The following is a 23,519-nucleotide window of genomic DNA, read 5'->3' on the forward strand; positions in this document are numbered from 1 at the left end:
CTAGAGAACCCTGACTAATAAATACCCTTCTTTCAACCTTTGCTTTCATCATCTCCTACGCATGGAGCTCTGACCCCAGTTAACTACACAGTCTACTCTCTCATTTCCTTTAGATCTCTGTTTAATGTGCTTAATATCACCACCACTTTCATGGCTATTCTATTAAAAATGTTCCCCTATTACCCTACCTCCTTATCTTGCTGAATTTTTCTTCATTATACCAATAACTACCCCATCTATATCACTGATTTGTATGTCTCTTTCTATTAAAATTTTGTATTTCCAGTGCCTGGCACACAGCAGACACTCAGTAAATATTTGTTGATTCAAGGGATAAATGCATGAATCACAAATTCAGGACTTTGACATCTGGTAGAAGGGAGATGTCTTCTCTCTCTATGATTTTTTGTATTTATCCTGAGATGAAGGCTCTAACCTTCAGCTCTATGCCATCCCCAGATGCACCCTCAGAGCTGGGGCATCCTACCAATCCAATACAAATTGAGCCAGATGTCTGTTTTTTCACCTCCCATTCATGGAACCCTGAATATTCTTTTAAAATAATTCAAAACCCTGCTCATTGAACCAATGGAAAATTTATGAGATCCACCTCTCTGATGGGGTTTTAATATTGCTCAAAGACATTTTGTCCAGCTCCCTAGCTAGTCTTCTCATGTTCCCTAGGAGCTGTTCAAAAATTCACCATGCTTCTGGACCCTCCCACGCAAGGCTTCCTTACTTCATGCTCAGCAAGTCACTTAGTCTCCTACTTCTCTTAGAAAACATATTTTTGGCCACATTTCTTTTTTGTTTTAGAGCAAGAGTTTCCTACACCTTTCAAAGATTAGGCCCTCCACCTACGACCTTCACCTTTCTGGCAAGACCTTTATAATGAAGACATAATCCCTTTGACATTTTGAATCCCTTTCTCTCTATTTGCTCCTGAATTCTCCATTCTAAGAAGAAAACCTTCTCTTGACCCTGAATCAATTATGGTCCCACTACTCTCTTTTTTTATCTGAACCTTCTTGAAAAAGAAGTTTGTGTCTCTTGTCTTCATTTCCTCATCTCTGACTCACTTTTTAGCCAGTCCCAATCTGCCTATTTCCTCACCACTTCACTGAAACTGTTCTGGTAAAGTTTACCCATGGTCCTTTTTCTATCTCTAGGAAGCTATCATTACTGTATATCTAACCATCCTCTTCTGAAACTGATGTCCTTGGTTACCATGACACAATTGTATCTGAATTCCTCTGTTTCTGGGGCTACTCTTTCCCTCTCCTGGCTTCTCATCCACTCCTTGCCCCTAGAGGCTGATGTTCCTTATAGTTCTCTCTTTGGTCCTCTTTTCTTCCCATTCTAATCTTCCTATGCAACCACATCCTTTCCTCCTACATCAGTCACCATCACTCCAAGCTATTACTGACCACTACTCCCAAACCAGATCAGAAGCAGTGCCACCTGCTTCTGAGCTCCAGGCTTAGACTTTAGATGCTCCACTGAAAATTTCCATCAGCACTTCCTACAGGGCACTACAAACTATATATTCAAACTGGAGCTCATGGTTTTCCTCTCCTAAATATGCTGTTCCACTTGGATTCCTTATTTTAATCCATAACATCACCACCTATGAAAATGTCCATGTCAAAGAGTGTAAGTCATTATGAATTCTCCATTCACCATCCTATCGTCCCTGATTCCCTTGGCCTCTACATACCTTGCTCTTACACTCATCTGCTCCAGTCCCTCTTCTGGGCTGACATATTCCCATAGCCTCCTAGGTGGTTCCCTTGCTTCAGCCTCTCTTTCTTGTGACCCCTTCTCTACACTTATGCTGGAGCTACCATTTCATAACTTAAATGTGACAGGTTACTTTCTTGCTTGAAAGGAATCTCCTTTGCCCACAGAATGATGTTTATATGAAATATAAACATAGAGAGCCCTTTGCTGATCACAACTCACCTTCCAGCCTTGCTTCCTTTTTTTACAAGTTGCTTCCCAGCTGCTTTTACCCTTCCCTTCCCCTAGTTTAGTCCATAGTCTGGCAACTCCAGCAGACTCTTCACTCTCACCTAACCACACCTTACAACATGAAATCATGGTATCTTAGCTCTTTCCTTTGCCTTGAATAACATCCTTGACTTATCCACTTGGAAAACTGCTACAGATCCCCAATGGCCAGTCTAAAATGTGCTTGTCACATACTACTTAATGCGTAGGACTTTTCACATTATTACCTTGTGTCCTTATTATGATTCTTTTTTTAATCACAGTATTAGTTTCCCATGGCTGCTGTAACAAGTCACAATAAACTGGGTGGCTTACAACAGAAATTTATTGTCTTAGAGTTCTGGATGCTAGAAATTCAAAGTCAAGTAGCAGGAGGTCTACTCCCCCTCTGAATTCTGAAGAGGAGAACCCTTCCTTACCCCTTCCTAGCTTCTGGAAATTACAGCAATCATTGGTATTCCTTGGCAAAATAACTCCAGTCTCTGCCTCAGTCAAGGCATGATCTTATCCTGTGTCCATCTGTGCCCAATTCTCCCCTTCTTATAAGGACACTGGTCGTGTTGGATTAGGACACACCCTAATCCCATTTGGTTTCAGCTTAACCAATCAAATCTTCAAAGATCCTATTTCCAAAGAGAGTCACATTTACAGCATGGTGGGTTAGGACTTGAACATATATTCTGTAGGGACATGATTCTACCCCTAAGACTCACTGTCGACTCCAGCTCCAGGCCTGCCAAGACAGTGATAGCTTCAAGGAAGCCCTGTGTGTCACCCATCTCTCCCACCACTGACAGATGCTCAGTGAAGGCAGGTTAAACTGAGTTGACTCACCAGCATCACATTACGTGGTTAGATGATTAAAAACAAACACCAGTGCTGCATGGTCTCTATTCCTTTCTCTGCAGTGCATGACAGTATATCTATCAAGAAAGGCTGCTCTGGAGAAACGTCCACTGGTTCCCGTCACCCTCTCCTAGAATTCCCTGTTCCTACCTTGGGCTGTACGAGCCCAGAAGGTCCGTTCCCTCCTCAGCCCACCTCCCATGAGCCCCTACTCTACCTGAGGAACTTGTTGAGGTCCCCATGTTTCATGTATTCGAAGACCATGATGAGTGGGTCGCCCTCCACACACACTCCGTAGAACTTCACGATATGCTCGTGCTGGAGGTTGGTCAGCAGCTCGGCCTCGCGGTGGAAGTCCTTGCGGGCATTGTCGCTGGCGTCCTTCAGAGTCTGGGGATGGTGGGGGAGGGGAGGGGAAACCAACAGATCTTTAAGCAAGCACGCCACAGAGAAAGCTGCATCAAGGGCTTACTTCCTGACCAAAGGATTTCTAGAAGGGAAGGAGATTTATCTTATTTTTTAACACAAAAGACTGGCAAATGGCCTGATTCCTGAGGAAATAATGTTTGCCTGAATAGTGGAGAAATAGTCTCTTTTGAGTAGATAGAGCTTTATAGTTAAGAAGCACTTTCACAGATTTTTTTCCTAATTAAGTCACAAATGTGAACTGTTCTCATAGCCTTCATCCTTTTTAAACCTTGTTTGAACCCAATCATTGCCACCAACTTCTCTCTCCTTTTGGTGCCCGTTCTTCTTTCTATGGTGCTGTGAGTAGTTCAGCTCTACTCATATAACCTTCATAAAACATTATGTGGTGGAACTATTCACTAGAAAGAGCATAATGATCCCTCATGTACCCATCTTCCAACTTCAACAATGATCACTGTTAATTTTTACTTAACACTTCTAAACACCTCCTCGAACATGTGCCCATACACGCTATGGCTCATGAAATGTTCCTGTCCACGGAGCTGCAAAAAGACTGGCCATATTGTCCAGAGGAAGCCGCCCAGAATCAAGGCAGTTGGTCTCGGGAGCCCTTGTAGTGTTTTGCTAAGACTGCTCTGCCACCACGTGTCCGCAGGGCAATGCTGGCCTTTGTTGATGCCATACGCATGTGCATAGTACTTGTCATGTGCTAGAGCTGCAGAGGCATCGAAGAGAAAATCAACCCCGTCCCTGGCCTCAGATGCTCATGGAAAATGCAGAGACAAGTGACATCCATAAATAACTATAATTTAAGTTAAAAAAAATACCATACTTTGAATGTTCTAATTTCCCTATACCTCTCTCCAGCTGGATCTTTTCATACTCTTCTCTCAATACATATGCTTTCATCTTATGGAATATCTACAACCAGGTCACACTCCTGCCTTTGCACATCCCCATCCCTCAGTCAGGAAATACTCTCTTGGGCATGACCACCTGGTGAGGTAGTCCAAATAATGACCCCCAAAGATGTCCAGTTCTAATCCTTAGAACCTGTGAATATATTTGCTTATATGGCAAAAGACAGTTTGCAGATGTGATTAAGTTAAGGATCTTGAGATGGGAGGGTGAGAGGTGGGGGGAAGAATATTTTGAATTCTCCAGGTGGGTTCAATGTAATCACAAAGGTCCTTATCAGAGGGAGGCAGGAGTATCAGAGTTAGGGAAAGTAGCTGTAAGGACAGAAGCAGAGGTCAGAAAAGGAGAGCAGATGCTACAATTCTAGCTCTGGGGATGGATGAAGGGGCCATGAGTCAAGGAATTCGGGTGGTCTCTAGAAGCTGACAAATGCCAGGACAGATACTGTTCACTAGAGCACCCCTCCCCCCAAAGAAACCTGTTGACACCTTAGCTTTGCTCAGTAAAACAGATTTCAGACTTGTGACCTCTAGAATCGCAAGATAAATGATTTGTATTGTTTTAAGCTACTGAATTTGTGGTAATCTGTTTTAGCAGCAATAGGAAAGTAATATACCAGGCTAATACCTAAAAATCTTCTATGACTTGACCAGACATTCCCTTTATGGGAAGCATCCCTGACCTCCACATCTTTACCCTTATATCCCCACTCTTCCCCAGGCTGGGCTGGATGGTCTTCCTAAGTGTACCTCATGCATTCCTCTATCACTTGCTGAACACACTACATTCTGATTGCACGTTTACCTGCTTATCTCTGCTATAGACTGTGAGCTGCTTGAATCAGGGTCTGTGCTTTCCATCTCTGCCTCCCTAACCCTGGACACAGCACCTGCCCCCCTGATAGATCTTCCACAGATGTCTGAGCAACAAATGATCAGGACCGCAAGAACCAAACGCTAAGAGCAAAAAGGAGCTCAGAGAAAGGAAGGAGACCCAGAGGACACCTCCTGCTAAATCATTCTTTCCCCAGGGAGACTGTAATCAGTCATCATTATAGTCAGACAGCAAACATATCCATGTCACTTTTCCCTTACATTGGCACAGAGTGAAAGCCTTGACATCCATCAACACATACTGAGTACAAAACTAAACACTAGGTCAAATGTCAAAGAGCACTGCCACATCCCCAGGGGTCGTTTTGTAGATTCCTGCTTTGACTCTGTTCCCCCAATAAGGGCACTTGTGATCTGGACCACTTATGGACCTGGGGATGCATTCCAGGTAAGGACCCCACAGAGTAGACTCTGAGATGGACAGTGACAGAGAAGGCATTAATTAGGGTCTGCTCCAGGGAGCAAAACTTGTGGAAGGGAGTAGCTGAGGGCGAGGTGGGGCTGTGATGCAGTCATCACAGAAGCCTCATCTGGTACTATAGGATGACCCTACAAAGCTGTCCTGTGTTGGTCCAAAGAGGCTAGTCCTTTATCTCAACTAGTCATTGGATGCTGGCCACCTCAGGAAAGGGGTATGGACTGGAGTAGAATCATTGGATCCCCAAAAGGTGCTGGCAGCTGAGAGCTGCTTTCCTTCTGGCAGCATTCCCAGCTAGTGGGGTATCAGTTCTTCATTTCTGAAGGGTGCTGGAGGGTCATCACCAAGTCCACCAAGCAATGAGTTTTCGATATGAATGTGCTGTGCCTGCAGCTGCCCTCCACACAGGGGCACCAATGAATCTGCAGTGCCTGCCCCATGCTGGTGACAAGAAAGCAGTAAGATGGTGGAGGCAAGAGCGAGATCACAAAGTATCTTCTGCTATGATCCTTACAGAATCTAGCATTTTCACTAACCACCTGATGCAGAATTTAAAGTTCTCTCCACATTTGTGACCTCACCCAAAGAGACTGAAATTACAGCTGCCATTTTCCTTAAGCCAGAGGCTGTTGTTGCTTATGTCAAATTCCCGAGATACTATTCAAAGAAACAGTCTCGAGATGGGATTCACTATTCTCACTTTAGTACCTGGTTATCTGAGGCATGTTCATAAAAGCACCACAAGTTTTTCTTGGAAAAGTGAACCAACTTGGGTCACCAAGTTCTAAGAGAGAGGGCAAAGCTTCAATAGGGCCCTCACCATAGAAACTACACATTTCATTTAACAACAAAATGAACAGTGGCCAAGGACCTTGGGTATGTATCTCTGCTCCTTGGTTACTGCAGAAACTGGACTTGCACCATCCAACTAAAGCCCTCTGCATCCCTATGGCACAGGGACAGGTGATATACTTATGTTGTTGATGCATTTGAGGTGGTTTTACCCATGGGAATGCTTTTAGCTGTGTCTTATCCACCTGTTGTTTTGTTTTCCTGGACTTATAGGTAGAAAGACACCAGAAAAGGCAAGGAAATGTGCATGGAGGAAGTGGAAGTTGTCATTCCCTTTCAAATCAAATGGTCTTTCCCTGGGCCCAGGGAGCAATGTACATACATCAAAGCAAGGGTCATGCTTGGACTTCCTCTGTGGTTTTAGGCACATGTCTGTCTCTGCTATTGTCCCTGAAAGCAGGATATGTGACATGCTCATCTTTTTATTACTGGCCACCTAATGCAGCATCAGGCACCTAAAAAAACCCATGATGCATGAAGTTTGTGCAAAGTAGGGATAAAAGAGCATGGGAAAGGAATGAAAAGTAAATGATCCCCTGGAAAGGTGGGACATGGGCCCAGGTAAGGGATGGAAATGAAGGAAGAGCAAGAAAAGAGAGCAGGCAGAGGGATATTAAAGTTAAAAGGGAACATGTCCTTTTAACTTTAATTAAAGTGGACTCTCTTTGGAGAGCAGACCCCAAACTTTTGTGTTCTACTTCCAATTAAACAAAAGATTCTCACAATGGTGGTGTTCAAGCAGAAGGAATTCTTGCTCAGAATCAAAAGATCTGGGTTCTAAACCTGGCTCTGCCCTGGTCCTCTCCGAACTTTGGTTTCTCTTCTGCAAAGTGAGAAACTTCACAGGGTCACTGGGAGAATTGTGTGAGATTTTGTGAATTGGGATGTCCTGGTCGAGAGAAATTTGAATTTGAACCTGCAAACAAGCTCACATGCAATTTGCTCACCCAAAAGATCCAAGAGAAACACCAGATGCATGGACAAGGCCCCGAGCCCCACCCAAGGCATGAGACTGGTGATGCCTGTGGAACTGCCCTCTCTTCCTGGATGGCAGTCTGATTTCCTGGAAACAGAAAACTCCACATGGAGTTCCAGCCTGCAGTGTTTTCTCAGTTCTTTTATTGAGAGGCTGCTCTGGGAGCTGTTTTCTAAAGCCTTGGCTAGTCTTTAACAGTACCTTGGAAAAGGTGACTGGCCCTTTTTGGTCAGTATCACAAGGCATGAGTGAATTCTGTATATCATATTTCTTTCCAAGCTTTATCTATACAGTGCTGATTCAAGAATGCTAGATGGTGCATGTGTGTGCATGTGTGTGTGTGTGTGTAAGAAAGAGAAGAGATAACAATAATTTGGGGGAGGGGGTCACAAACCTAAAATAATTACTAAGTATCTAATATTCCATTTTCCCCAAAGCAAAATACTATAGAGAGAGCCCACTTTTAATACAGTGTCAAAAGCTGTGCTTCACTACATTTTTTGGATTTAAGAGTGAAAATTTCACTATTCATGGAGCAAATGCACCCCACAATTGCATTTCACAAACCTGGCTTCATCCTAGGTATTCATCTGTTTTTGCCTGTTGGATCTTCTTTTTTTTTTTTTTCTTAAAATTATGATTCAATTCTATTTTTAAGAGATTTAGAAAATATGTGTGGTAATGAGTTGGGCAAAATCATCTTCTGAATTTGGCACTCTAAGGACAGAATTTCTAACGGTGGAACCATAGCCAGACAGCCATCAGAAGCTGGAAAATCCTGCTTTCAACCCCATTTAAAAAAATCATTGCTGTCTGAGCACCATGGCTGCTTGTCATTTTCCTTCAATTAAGAGAGGCTTGGCTGGCTCCTTGAGTCCCTTGGCAATTCACTATGATCGTGGACATGAGGTGGCAGCTTCCCCCACTAGCAATCCCTTCCACTTACGTTTCATTTTGACAGGCATATTTGCCCCATCACTGAGCATTGCTATTTTCTAACTCTTAGTATCTGCTTTGTAGCTTCATTTCTTCTTATTCCCCATGAGTTGTCTGACACTCCGTAAGCTGCCATCTTTCTGAAGCCATTCTCATCCAGAGCTCTAGTGAGACATTGCCTAGAGTGTGCCTTGAGTCAGAGTTGGAAGAATGGAGGAGCATAAAATAAACTTCAGCACAGAATTGAGAAACTAGTGAAAGTAAAATAGAAGTATGGAAAAAAAAAAGGGAAATCAACATTCATCTGAAATTCCTGGGCAAAATATTAAGGCTAGAGAGAAGCTAGGAGAAGTAAGAAGGCTTATCTGAAATTATTGGTGGATTAGATGCTGTAGAACATGGCAAATGATCATGCGTTTTAAGTATGGATGTTTTAGGAGAGGCAAGGCAAAAAGGAGAGTGTGTCCTTTTTATACTGATTCCACACATTTTTAGAGATCAGAGAAACAGAGTGTCTTTTTGAAGGTAAAAGACAAAATATGGAAGTGATTATGATAAGACCTTACTAGGTCTAATGTCCACTGAATACATAGAAAGCAATGAATAAACTCCCATGCATGGGGATGTTTGGCTAACATTCCTGAGATCCTCTGAATACAGGTCTGTTGTTAAAGGAGAACATTTACTGTCTTGGTATTGTCTTGACCTGCGCTGTCCAATAGGGAAACTACAAACCATATATGGCTAATTGGTCATTCGAAGTGAGTCTCAACCAAATTGAGGGGTGCTCTAAGTGTAACATTCAAACCAGATTTTGAAAACTTGGTATGAATAAAATAATGTAAATTATCACTTTAATATTTTCATATCATAATATACTGAAATGATAATATTTTAGAGTTAAGTGACATATTAATAAAATTATTTTTACCTGCTCCTTTTCCCCCTTGAATGTGAATAATAGAAAATTTTAAAATACATATGTGGTTTGCATTTGTGGCTCACCTAATACTTCTCCTGATAGCATTATTCTATAAAAGCCAATTCAGTAGGCTATTAACGGGTCAACCTGCCTCTTAGGGATTTTGGAAAACATTTCTCAAATACAAAATTGAAATAGAATAAGGGTAGATACCCTTTTTATAAGGTGCCTATGGGCAATAATTAGCAAGTATTTAGAGAAAAATGTAGTCACAAAGCCATGCGATTCTACTAACTCAGTGTCTGCCCTGGAAGAAGATAGGGGAGGCGTCTATCAAATTCTCACAAAAGTGAACTTGGAGTGTATGTCAGTAAATTCAGAAATAGGAAGAGCTTGATAGACATCAAATCTTAGAAAATAAGGAGTGTGGATTAAGGGTCTTCTCTACTCTTCTACAAACGTAAAAACTAATTAAATAATTGTATGATGGTAGTAATGATCAGAAACACTCTGATAGAGCTCACCCCATGCCAGAAAGCAATGTTCTGTGAACATCAACACACTTAGTCTGTGAAAGGATTTAATTAGGTACCAAGTGACAGTCTCAAATACAATATTCATAGAGCATTGATTGCTACTATCTTTATTTTCACAGATGAGCTAACTCCTATGGCTCAGAATCTAACCAGTTGACCATCCAAAGGAAAACATGAAGTTCTGTTTCCCATACGTTAACATACCTTTATGTTCTAGTTTGCTGGCTGCTGGAATGCAACACACCAGAGACGGATTGGCTTTTAATCAAAGGGGATTTATTTTGTTGGTTCTTCAGAGGAAAGGCAGCTAACTTTCCACTGAGGTTCTTTCTGATGTGGAAGGCATAGGATGGTCTCTGCTGGTCTTCTCTCCAGGCCCCTGGGTTCCAACAACTTTCCCTGGGGTGACTTCTTTCTGCATCTCCAAAGGCCTGGGCTGAGCTGCGAGCGCTGAGATGAGGAATGCCAAGCTGCTTAGGCTGTGCTACATTGCGCTCTCTCATTTAAGCACCAGCCAATTAAGTCAAACATCACTCATTGCAGCAGACATGCCTCCTAGCTGACTGCAGATGTAATTGGCAACAGATGAGGTTCACGTACTGTTGGCTTATGTCCACAGCAACAAGATTAGGTATGCTCACCTGGCCAAGTTGACAACTGAATCTAACTAACACATACCTGCAACAAGTTTGGTGACCAAAATCGCTGGTTTCCACGTGCATATTATATCAAGTTGGGTACAGTTGCTAACATTTTGGGGAAGATGGGAAATTAATGCACAGTGAGTGACATATCAGAGAAATGCAGCCAAGAGTGAATCAGAAGTTGATACCTCATATGGATGGTTGCAGTGTATTTTAAAGGCTCTACATACACAGGCACATGATGGTCTGAAGCCAGTTTCACCAGACATAAACTTTCTGGTGGGATCATGGCAGATCATGGCTTGATTAGGAATGGGCTATCATGCTAAAATAAGTGGAAAAAAAAAAGAGGAGTACAACTATTGCAATGTAATATGTTCCAGAGAGACAAAGGTGGGAAATGAATTCTCCCAACCAGGCTTGAGATCAGATAAGCTCTCATTAGAGAGAAATGTGCTGCTTTGGTTTCAACTTCTCTGAAAAGATGTCGGTAAACTGGAGATAAGCCAGAAAAGAGGTCCCCAAAGTAATTAACAAGACAAGAAACAGATCCTGATCAAAGGTTCAAAGGTGAAGTCACTGGGAAAAGGACATTGATGGAGCGACTTAATCATCAGGGTCTACCTAACTCAAGTTCATGAAGAATTATTACAGGGAACACGTTTCTCCCCAACCTCTAGGCTTCATGTGCACACACACATGCACATGTGCATGCACACTCATGCACAGACACATATTCCCACTCACACACACTCCCACATACACAGCCACACACACTCTCATGCATACCCACACACATATATCTATTCCCACTCGCGCATGCTCTCACATACATACTCACATCCACTCTCATACTCACTCTCTCTCACACGAAGAGTGAGAAAGAATGCACTTACCCTAAAGAACAACAGACGTCTATTACACATAAGGAGCAACAGCTGGACAATAAAGAAGATTAAGCCTTTTAACAAGCCACTATTGAACAATATCCAATTTCTGTTTTTAGAGACTTGTAAAGATAGAATTGATAATCAGTATTTTCTGTAACATGATATTCTGTTAGTGTATAAAAAAAACATTTTTGGGGGGCAATGTTGACAAATGTCTTCTTGACTATACTATCCTTTTCATCATCAATTTCCATTTGGGGGGAAACAAGGACTTCACATGGCCATGGAAATGGAGACGTGGGGAGGAAGCAGAGAAAGAGGATGGAATGGGAGAGGGACTTTTAAATGAACTAAGAATGTGAGGACTGATAGGCTGTCATAAAAACTAAAAGAAAGAAAATAGCCATCTGTCTTAGAAGTAAACATGCCTGAGTAGAATACTTGAATTGATGAACTCTTGATGCTCTTTCCCATCTATGATTTTTTTTCACTATTTGAGGAATTGGAGAGGATCAGCTGCCTTTTTGAGACCTTATGCACAATCTGAGAGAAGTGGGCATTGTTGATTCCTTTCTTGGAGATGCCTGCAACTGTGCCACATGACATCCTCAGATGAGTAGACCCTAGGTCGGTACCTGGAGGGGCCAATCGATACACTGCCTGTCAGCTGTAAGTGTCCAGGCCTGAAGATTGCACAGCATTGTGGTCATTTTATTGGAATAGTCAGACCCATTGTATTTTCCTTCTTAGGGATCTGAATGTGAGCAATAAAGACAGTAAGGGCAGCAGTTCCTGTGGCAGCAGAAGTAAAATATTCCGGAGCAGGAGAAGTATTGCATTAGCAGGGAAGCCTAGAGGAGAATCCCAGAGGCCTCTTGCTGTGAGGATGGACGAAGAAGCAACAGCCTTAAAAGCTACCTGAGATTCAGAATGAGCTTTTAGATCCCAACTGTTTCAGTCTCAGTGGAGCCCAGCTATACTATGGTTCTTTGAGTTGGTTATCTTTCTTTTTACCTCCTGGATCTCTTCCCTACTTCTTTTGGTGATGTCATTTCTAATATCCTTTTGGGGAACCAATGCTCCTCGCCTTCAAACCATGTATTTTAGGTAGAGATGCCCCCACTTGCCACTTCCAGGGTTGGGTAAGTGACCCAGACTTGGAAAATCAGAACATCACATTGCTTTGACCAGAGGGTCTGGTGACACAACCCAAGACAAGCCAGGGGAAGTCATCCCTCCTGAACTCCTGCATAATGATTGGGAAAACGGCATTCTCTTTTTTTGTGTTGCTGCAATGGCAGGATCTAAGCCTACAGCTATTGCTGCCGATTCTTCACAACAAGAAGAGGAGAACTTGTCTGAGAATAAAGCCATTACAGAAGAAGGCAGAGCCAGGAGACAGGGAAAGAGAAAGTGGAGAATCATTGATTCCCTGGGCCCAGCTGTGCCTGAATTTACTACTCCCCTTCGTTTTCCAGTAGTGTGAATCCATAATTTCCCTTTTCTGCTTAACCCAGCTTGAACTGGGTTTCCAGTGAACATTATAATGTTCTTCTTGTGAAAGTTGATTACGATGTTTTGTTTCTATTCCACTGAGGCTTATACACTCACTCAAGAGTCCACTTTTCCTTATTTGTACCTATTCCCTTATGTTAAATTTCTATGTGGGAGGACATGAAAGTATTTCTCATCTTCGCATACAACTGAGCATGATTAACAAGCTCCTCTGCATTACCTGATAAGCGACTGTTGTGTTGAATTTCCTCATTTTGGTTTCCTTAGGCATATGTAAAATTCAGTAAATGAAAATACGATGCAGAATGAGTCTGTTTGAAGAGACCTGAGTTTTAGTCCTAGACCTGACATTAAATACCTCATTCAAACTAAATGACATTACCTGGGTCATTTATCTTCTTTGGCTTCCTGTTTTCTCACTGCAAAATGTGGGAGTTGAGCTAGAGACTATCAGTAACAGCTCTATGTATCTGTATAGTTCTTTGGTATTTTTAAAGTGATTTCTCATTTGATTACATAATTCTATATTATCTTTAGAGTTCTTTTCAGCTCTAAAATTCTGTGATTATCAATAGCTCTGCAAGTCGTTTCCTTACCTAGGAATGCCAATTGACAACCCTAGGCTTTATCAAAAGGCTATTATGGTCCATCCATCCATCTATCCGTTCATCCATCCATTCATCCACCCCTTCATTCATTCAGTAAGCATTTACCGCATGCTCCAACATTAGGCACTGTGCTAAAAATTCATAGTTCCCACCTTTGAGAATATGCTGCTCTATTCTAATAAAGGATAAGGACATTAATATCATTCATTAAATACTCCACAAATATATCTAAAATGAAAAACCATGACAAGTGCTACAAAGGAAAATACATATGCCTTAATAGCATATGCTAGAGAGATCTGACCTAGATGGGGCAGGGACGTGGGGAAAGTCTCACTGAAGTGAGTCAACTTGAACTGAGAGCTGACGGATGATCGGAAGCTGCCTGGACAAAGAGGCTGGACTGAGACCACTGAAAATTCAGTAACAGCAACAATGGGTTGGAAGCCACTTTGCGCTGCATCATGGTAATGTGCCAGAGGGTTAATCAGTTACAATTTTCAAAACTCTTGATGAAGAAAATCTCATTATCTTCTCTGTGGACAAGAAAGAATTCAGAAACACAGAAAGCAAAAATCCTAAGCTGGATCCAGAGGGAGGTGCCTGGTTGAACTCAAATTTCAGTTTCTTATTTCCTCAGGTCCCCGTGGGCAGCAATCCTGACTCGCTTTAACTCACACCTCGAGGAAGTGTCTCGACCTCACTGGGTCTCGGTTTTCTCATCTATAAAACATGAGGCTTGGGTTATAAAAAGGATTTCTAAGTCTCCCTTGTATTCAACATTTTATGTTTCTAGAAATACACCTGGCTTAGTGGGAGAGGGAAGAGAGGCCATGGATCCTACAAAGCATGCTTGTGGCTATATTTAAAAACAACCCAACTCGTCCTGCGTTCATAGTACAAGAAAATGTAGTAGGAATTGTCACTATTGAAATGCAGCTTGGATGGAACCAAAAATAGCTAATGCATCCACTCCATGGCTAATGCAGGGAAACTGTGATGAAGCGTTTCCTTGGCAATTGAGATACTTAAAGGTGAAGTAACTCGGCTTGATCAAAGACTGGTTTCTCTGCTTCTCTTACTCTCTGTGCGTGCTTCAGTTGTAATACTTTGTAAAGGGAGAAATGGTTGACAAATCCACTTTGGTATAAAATAAAGGTTATCCAAAAATACCAAGAAAAGGGCAGTCCACCTGGATCAAAACAAGCAGATACTCTAATGGGAGAGGTGCACTCAGCCTCCATGTGTCTGAGCGCTCTGCACATGCCTGCCTGAGGATTTTCACTGTCTTAAACTGATTCCTGTAAATCCCTCAAGCTCATAAAACACTTGGGGGGAAATGGCATCTGAATTTACAGCAAACTGACAACTGTCAATCTGAACTTAAAGCCTTGGGTTTCAAACCAGAGTCAGCTCCTTCTAGAAAAGGGAAAGGGACAATAGCTACTATCTCTTAGCATGCATAATCTATGCTGCAGAGGTTGCTAGGCAACGAGCAGACAGGCTGTCAAACATCCCTGGGTGCCGCCCATGGAAGAGAAGCAACCCTGGCAGCTATTCCACAGAGGTGCGGCTGTGCAATCCAGGAAGCCACACTCAGTTTGTTTCATTCCTAAAGGATCTTTTATTTTGGTCAGGGCTTCACCAGATATTCTGCCCACCCCCACCCCCCAGGTCCATTCAGATAGCCTCTGAGGATACTTTCAATGGACCAATAGCCCTGTAAATGAGCACGCCAGGCTGGCGGGTGGCAGTGGAGTGAAAAAAGGCTGTGTGTTATTCTGATCCAGTTCAACCCAGAAGTTGCGGAAGGCTACCCTCTGGTCCTTGGAAATTACAATCAGCATCTTCTCTGAAGTTTGCAATCATCCTAACAAAAAACAAAACCTTTGGTTTTAAACAATTCACATTCAAGGTCATCAAAATGCGGTTTTGTGTGTTTGTGATCACGAAGTCACATGAACTTTCAAGCTGCAGCATTTTGCCCTCGCTAGTTGAGATAATATTTTCTATTGAATTTCAACAAGGGACCCGGGTTAAGGGTCTCCTGAACAAAGGTCAAATCTTTTTTTTTTCTTAGCAGTGTTGATTAAAGAGCAAACCCCCATCATAGGTCATTAATTGACAAGCATTTATTTGGCATTGTCAGGAGGTGTCTGAGGGATAGTTCCTGGGTCTGATTCAGCGGTGGGATTAGTTGCATGACTGCGATTTAAACTAGAGAGGAGTCTCACCAACAACAGTTATGGGAGATATGACCACATGGAAGCACGCCATGGCTAAGACAACTGAACAGCATGTTCTCTCTTAAGGCCAGCCAAGTTTCAGTGGCTAAACATTGCCAACGGCAGACTAACCCTTCAGAGTATGAGCACAAACCCCAAAGCCCTGTTTTAGCACACATGTTAGGAAGGAAATGTGATGTATGGCTTGTGGGTATCCTAGATTTAGCTATGTGATATCCTTTCCTTAAGAACACACAAGAAGTACAGAAAGTTAGCATAGAACAAGGAATGGTTAGAGGATGAAAGGTTGTCTCTTCTATAAAACTTTGTGGATCCATCTTTACAAATGGCTGAGGTTTCTCAGCTACTCCTCGATTGTTTAGAGTTCCCTAGCCTCCTGGATGTTTTTGCATTCCAGGCTACCCACCTTGGAACACATGAAATGAACTCAGATCTGAAGGTCTAACTTAGCTTCCTGGTGGCCTCCAAGTAGCAGTGAGAAATGTGGGCTCAGACTAGGAATCCATGGTCTTTGGTCTCCTTTTCTAGGCTAGGGCTGATGTACCCTAAGATTCTTCCAGCCCTAGAACTTTATCAGTCTAAGAATCTACAAAAATAGAGGCACCTTTTGGTTCCATTTATCCAAAAGAAAAAAAAAAGATGATGAAGAAAGCAAAGACTCCCGATGTAACTGCCAAATGTTCTGAACATTTTGTGCTAAAAAAAAAATCTTTTAAATAAAAGAAAGAAAAGAGGAAGCAATAGTAACAGCAGGAATTAAACATCCCCAGGGTCCTTGTAGGATTCTTCATGTGACACCTTCTACTCCACTTGACCTCTCAGCTTTATATACGACTCCTCTCCTCTCTTTTCTACCCTGCTTCACTCTCTCTCTTCCATTTGTCTCACTTGGTGAGATTACGTTTATTTGGTGGATATTGCATTTGTCATTCCCAGAAAGCCTGCCCTTTATTCATCTTTCATAAGCCCACACTGAGAATCTAGGAGGATCTATGCCACCCAGGTTAGTTACTTTTAATGACAAGGAAAGAAAATGCAGTTTTTCTATTTGGATGAGCTTTAACAGAAAACTGTATTTTGTCTGCCAGAAGGGTAAGTTCAAGAATAATTTTATTTCCCTCTTCAGTTACCCATTATGTATACACTGAGGCATTTTAGTGCTCATACAACCACAATATAATGTAGACTTGATTTTTTAAAAAGGAAGAAAAGTTATCCTGGTATTAACTACAAATAAATGCCATTTATATAAATGTTCTGTGATTTGCAGAAACACAACAAAACTCAAATCTGTAATCACTGTATACTAGGCCAAGAAGTTATATTTTATTAGATTTTCAGGATCTCTGTGTCCACCCACATTCATTTTACACTCAATTCATTCTAAACATGCACACCTCTTGTAAGCGTTTTACATATATTATTCAATTCTTTGTTAAGCATTCCTTTTAATTTTGACAATGCTTTGTAAAAGAGCTATTGAAACTGTTTGTGCTATTTTTTGCTGATTTTTGTTCTTTTGAGAGCTCAGTGGAAATTTCGTCCCTTTCAAATGTGTTTGTCTTAATGAAGACTAGGTCTCCGTTTTGAGTTCATATGATAAAGGACTTTCAGACTTTATTTCAGTATGAGCATCTTGGCTCCCAAGGATAATGGAATGAATACACAAGAGAGGCCTTCCAGCCCAAATCTGCCACAGCCTTTGCCTTGAAGTTGCACCTGTGCTGTGTAAAACTCTGGGGCCTTCGAGACACTTGAGAGGGAAAAGGTAAGGTATAATTGGAGAACTCAGTAGAGCAGAGGCTTAGAGGGTAAGTGAAGTACAACAGGCCTCAATTCCAGAACCTGGAACATCAGGTGAGCTCCAACTAAGCCTGGCTCGAGCACTGAGCAATCTGAGACCAGGTTGAGTCTGTGAAACTTAATGGGTTGAATTCTCTTTGACCCAGCCGACTTCCATCCAGAATTTAGTCAGCAGTGATGTGGGAGAGTAACTCGGAGCCCCTCACAGCCTGCAGACTGGCTGGAAATTCGCCCCTGACCAGAACCTCTGACAGTTGGACGTGCCCCAGCCATCCTTGAACTGTCCATTTAGTTAAAGGGTTCTGAACACATCCATCATAGCAGACATAATCCACTCCTGAATTGGCCACTAAAAAATAAATAAATGAAACATCCATGCATTGGTGTGACCACGGATAATGAGACGTTCTGGAGTGTTCTCTTACCTTCACTGCCACCAAGATCTTGTCCTGCTCAGGACAGAGGTTATAGCATTCAGCTAGGAAAACTTTTCCAAAGGCTCCTTCACCTAGCTCCCTTTTCAGAACAATGTTATGTCGCTTGATGTGCTGAACAACTGTAAAACAAAGACAGAATGGAAATTGGAATTGAAGCATGTGGACGTGGGCATGCAGACCCAAGATTCTCTCCTCTGCAACCCAAGAAGAGGCGCTCAAAGTCTATCCTCACAGTCTGCCTGAAATGGCTGGAAAGAGGTGGCTTTGACTTACCCTACACAGCACAATTATTGCGTTCAATAGAACTGAAGCAGAGACCCAACACACGGCTGCAAAATATCATTAATGAGTTTTAAAGACTACGAAAGGGGAAAAATGAGGAGGGAATTAATATTAAAGGCAGGTTTCTTATACAGGCTGGATGCTTTGCTTCTATTTGTTAGTCATGGGTTTGATGGAAAGAGTCAGATAACCAGGAATCCCTTTGTTGAGCTACTTTGTTGAGACTCCTGAGGGAGATGGGCTCAGAAGATGCAAAGGGGAAATGCAAATCTGTTCATCGATGATTAAGGCTTTGGCCTCACCTCAGTTGTAGCCACCTGGTGAGCTGGGTTAAGCCATACTTAAGCCTTAGTGACTTCTTTCATGAGATCAGAAAGTCTAGATTGTTCTAAAGGCTGGTTTTGTTAGCTCTTTTCTAAGAGCATGCCCTAGTCTTGGCTCCCCAAAGCCAAGAAGATACAAGAACATATGAATCTGGAGAAGAGAAAGCATCTCTCCCTAGGCCTAGAGCAAAGCTAGCTCAAGTTACCTATCCCTATGCCGTCCTGGTGTAGGAAGCAAAAGGCAGACAAGGATCACGTGAAGCCCATCAGTTGCAAATGGAAAACAGAGAGAGGGAATACATACAAGAACAGAGTCAGTAGAAGAAAAGCCCAAAAGGAGGCTGTGGAGAGGACAAAACTGCAGTGCAAACTGTACCTCTCTACACAGCCTATCAAATGTTGAATCCCCTTGCACAGAGATTCTACCAGATCTTAGCCACCTTCCCTTTCTCAACTCCTCGGTTCCCTAATGGTAGAATCAGAAATAGATTCTAAGACTCTCTAGAGTTTGGACACATAGCCCACCAGGTTCTCTCATTTCATTCTCACAACCCTGTGAAGCATTACTCTCTGCATTTTATATAATGGGGAAACTGCCTGCGGGCATTTAAAGGGCTCTGTCTGAATCTGGAGTCCCTGTTTTTGCTTTGACATAACAAAGTCTCTTCTTAATCACAAATTGTGTTAAATATGATGAGACATGATGTATAAAAGAACTAGAGTACAAGGTAAAACTCATTTCCCAGTTCACCTTTCAAAGCCCAGTTCAAATTCTCAATCCCTCAGAGGACTTTTCTGGACCCCTTTGACCACTTTAACTGCCTCCTTCTCTGAATTTGTATCATGACTCGTGTTTGGTTGTATTCTGACTTATTCCCCAATCATTTAGTGTGTCCGTAAGCCACCTGAGCTAAGAGCAAGCCTGTATCCCATGCTACCCTCCTCAGTGCTAAGCACATAGCAGGGATTTAGTACTGTGGTTTAAACCTTTATCAAAGATTTAACTTAATAACCACTCTAAGAGTTTTTTTATCGTGAACTGCATTAGAAAAATAAAAGAAAATACTATATATATATATATATATATATATATATACAGTTTCAAACAGTAATTAGAAAATTAATTCTCATGAATCTACCATCTCATCTAAGCAACACAATTTTATCAAGTCCTTAGAAGTCACATCTCCCCCGTGCTCTTTCTCTGATTGCCTACTCACCTTCCAAGGTTATCCACTATTCTGAATTCTGTGTTAATCATTTTCTTTATAAGTTAATTACCAATGAGTTATCCTTAAACAAGAGATTCTGAGGTCTGCTTGGTTTTGGACCTATGCAAATGGCATCATTCTCTATGTGTTCTTTCATACCTAGCTTCCTTCAGTCAACGATGTCCTTAAGATTGAGTCACGTTGTGCGTGTGCAGTAATAATTCCCTCACTATTACTGCTCTATAATGTTCTGTGGAAGGGCTATACCACCATTTATCTGTCCCTTTTATGTTGATGGATAGCTATACGGTTTCTTTTCAGATACAACTTTATATAAAATGCACGGGGTAATTAAGGTCTTCCGTTAATGGGATTTTTTTTTTTCCTGAAAATTCATGTGGTTTGGAACTGCAAATGCCTCTGTGAGCCTCTGGGAACTCAGAGCCATAAAAATCAAAAGTTCTTTTTTATGGGCAACAATATTAATGAACATAAGAACAGATATAATTTCTCATGCTGCAGAAGCAATGCTTGAATTTCAGACAAGAGAACTGGGCTCATTAGGTAGAGTGCTCATACAAAGACGCAAACGCAATTCTTGCAGAGAATTAGCAGCCGTATTTCAATCGAATATTGAACTCCCTGGTTGTTGTATGTTCACTGGGAATGAAACTGTCACTTGAATTACTTCATACACTAACAAAATCAAGACAAGTACCTAAATTTTTTTTATTTGATTTGCATTATTTTTTTCTATTCCAAGCAGGAGGAAAATTTGGTAGGAAATAAGTTTTTAAATCTATGGATAAAGTCATAATTTCATCATCTTAAAAATTATTAGACCAGTTTCCCTTGTTGACCTCCAAAGCGTTAAAAGCATCTTTTCTTTACAAAATGAGTTTGAATCTATTTGCTTTATTGTGGTTTGGGGTATAATAGACTATATGGGTGGTGGTGACTTTTGCCAATAAATTCCCTCTAAACAGAATGAAATTCTCTTTTTTTTAGATTGTAAGCTACTCAGGGGCCTGGGTAAGAACTTATTATGCATCTTTTGTATTTCTGACCTCACAGTGCCTTTACATAGGTTGGTGCCATATAGATATTTGTTTAAAAAAAATGTGTTAATTCTCTGCTCTTAATTTTGGGGACTTGAGTGAAATCACCTTATAATCTACAATAATAATTGTAAGAAAAAAAGAGTCCAAACTCCACCATATATGGTTTCCTAGATTTGAAGGGAAACTTATAGCAGATTTTAAAAAAAAATAAAAGTGTTATAGAAATTTCTTCTTTATAATTCACCCTGCATAAAGAAAAGGAAGCATCATAAGAGTTTTAGAAAGCACACCACCAAACCAAATGGAATATTCTGTATCCTACGATATAGTCAAAAGAAAGCATGTGGTTACATTATTGTGCAATTAAATCCAGTCTACAGAATCAGGGAGAAACGAATGACCAGAAATAGTACTCAGTCTGTGATTGACTGAGAACTGTTTAGATGTCTTTGTCATTAATGGGTTTTTCCAGAGTGAATGTTTGATGTCCTTCCACTTCTGCTTCAGGTAGACCAGAAATTAGCAGATTTCCATTTTCATATTAGCGGTACAATACGGCCACTGGAAAATGCATTTTGTCACAAAGTGGCATCAGCAGTTTACAGGGATGTTTGCAAGCTTCAGATAGTGTAAGTGAAATTCCTGGTATAGCTAACTCCCAGAAGAAAATATTCTATATATACACACAGATTATTGATAAAGTATTAATTCATGTCTGTATCCATTACCACTAAATCTAAAATACATATATACATAAATCTCTGCCCATTTAAGCTCTGAAATAGGAAATGTGTCCTTTCCATTTCTTCATTTATGGGGTTTCATAGAAGCCCTTGGCACAGTGCACAAATCCTCTCAGCACATGAACCTTAAACTGAAACATTTATTGAGTATCCAACACATGCCAAGTACAAAGTGATCGGCAGTTAAAAGGCAAGATGTTTGAAAGTTTTGAGCAGGAAGGTAAAAAATTAATATACTCTAGAAGACAGTGTTCTGTAGGAACTCCTTAAGTACTCTATTTCTGTGCAGACTTAGGTATAGGACCTGCCATAGCAAATCCACCTCAATGTAGTGAAGAGAAGAGAATGTAAAGATCACGTGAGCCCTTTCCATTCTGCTTGCAGATAAGTGAATGAGGCTCCCAGAAGCGAAGTGCCCAGTGCCACATGGCTGGAATGTAAAGAGCTAGGACACCAGTGCCTGCCTCTCAGAACAGTGACCTGCCCCTTGGACTCTGTAACACAAGGCTCCAATTTAGACTGAAGGCAGTGGGTTCCCTGGAATTAATGTGAAAAGCAGGTATTTTGTGTAGTTAATATCTTCTCTGCTGGGCGGTGCAATGGTGGCTTAGTGGCAGAATCCTCACCTGCCATGCCAGAGACCTGGGTTCGATTCCTGGTGCCTGCCCATGTTAAAAAAAAAAAATCTCTGCCAAAAATACTTGCAACATTCACATTGATCCTCTGCAATGGGCCAAACATCTCATAATGAAGAAATTAATTAGGAAAAACTCCCAAAAACCCTTAAATATGAGGGTGAAAAGCAGGATAAGATTAAATACTATGAAAAACACTCGATCTTGATTTTAAATACAATCATCAAAAATGATTTACTAAATATCTTAATGTATATTTCATGGGCAGAATACTGAAGTATAGTGTAAAATCATCGGCCTGGTAAAAATAAATTTGCACGAAAGACAGGAACTATGTTTTCAAATTTCATCTCCACTTTTAATTAAGACACAACTTGGTACTAAATCGAAAATAAATGCAATTAAGACCACAGGCATAAAACACACCAGAACAAGAATAGGCCAAGTATACATAAATAATAATGATGAAATAGAATATGTAACTACTTATGAGCCATTCTTAAGCACTTTTCGGAAAAAAAATCCCAATGTACATTACCATCAATTAATTTTCATATCCCTGTGAATGAGGTCAATAGTCACATTTATTTTTCAAATGACACCGCAATTAATTGACTTCCTCATGGTCCCAGATCAATTCACTTTTTTATCCTTTTCCAAGCACTAATTCTAATGAAATGTGGAAATAGGGAGTATAAAAAGGGCTTCACATGTGCTGATTGCAATTATGGGCCAGAAACCAGGTTAAGAAATTTACAAGGGTCATTCATCTTCACAGCAATTCTCTAGGGTATTCTTATCTCCATTTGCATATTAAGGAAAAAATAAGAGGATCAGATAGGCTAAATAACTCATTCAAGGTTGTACAGTCTGTAATGGGCAGAGTTTGAATTCTTTCTACTACAACACTAGTTTTGCTTGGCTCTTGATAAAAAGTCAAAGTAAAGGAGAAAATGTAAGAGACCAACTTTGCCTATTTAAGGAATTATGGATCTTCTTGGATCCATTAAGTTCAAAAATCCTTTCTTGAGAACGAAGGATAGTCTGGATATTTTTCAAGGCCTAGAAATAAAGAGAAATAAAATAATCTTTGTCCTCAAGGAAGCCCCTAATCTGAATTGGCAGAAAAACATTTATGCATACATCTGTCATGCCACTTATTTACATGTGCCCCTCATTCATACAAGATTTGGGGGGACTCTACAGGAATGTACAAGGGAAACAAAAACATAAGTAAGAACTCAAAATTAGGGAAAATGCATAGAAAGCTAAAGCTAGGTGTTAAGTAAAACGGCAAATATACAGATTCTACAGTCCCATATGATTATTAAAATTAAGTTAAAATTTGACTCAGTGCTTCCTAGTGGTAAATGTTAAAGGGAAAC

At 41.0% G+C, this 23,519-nt stretch overlaps 1 protein-coding gene across 3 annotated transcripts in view; it reads right to left on the reverse strand.

The window, feature by feature from the left end:
* Positions 1-23,519, reverse strand: part of NTRK2 (neurotrophic receptor tyrosine kinase 2) — a 371,375-nt gene that overhangs the window by 92,522 nt on the left and 255,334 nt on the right. For all 3 annotated transcript variants that reach the window (XM_077148538.1, XM_077148537.1, XM_077148540.1), the window contains 2 exons: positions 17,868-17,998; positions 3,074-3,246 (listed from right to left, as the gene is read on the reverse strand). In XM_077148538.1, coding sequence (XP_077004653.1) covers positions 3,074-3,246; positions 17,868-17,998 — 304 coding nt within the window. The remainder of the gene's footprint in view (positions 1-3,073; positions 3,247-17,867; positions 17,999-23,519) is intronic.

The sequence above is a fragment of the Tamandua tetradactyla genome, chromosome 2 (assembly GCF_023851605.1).
Source record: "Tamandua tetradactyla isolate mTamTet1 chromosome 2, mTamTet1.pri, whole genome shotgun sequence".
Classification (NCBI taxonomy): Eukaryota; Metazoa; Chordata; class Mammalia; order Pilosa; family Myrmecophagidae; genus Tamandua; species Tamandua tetradactyla.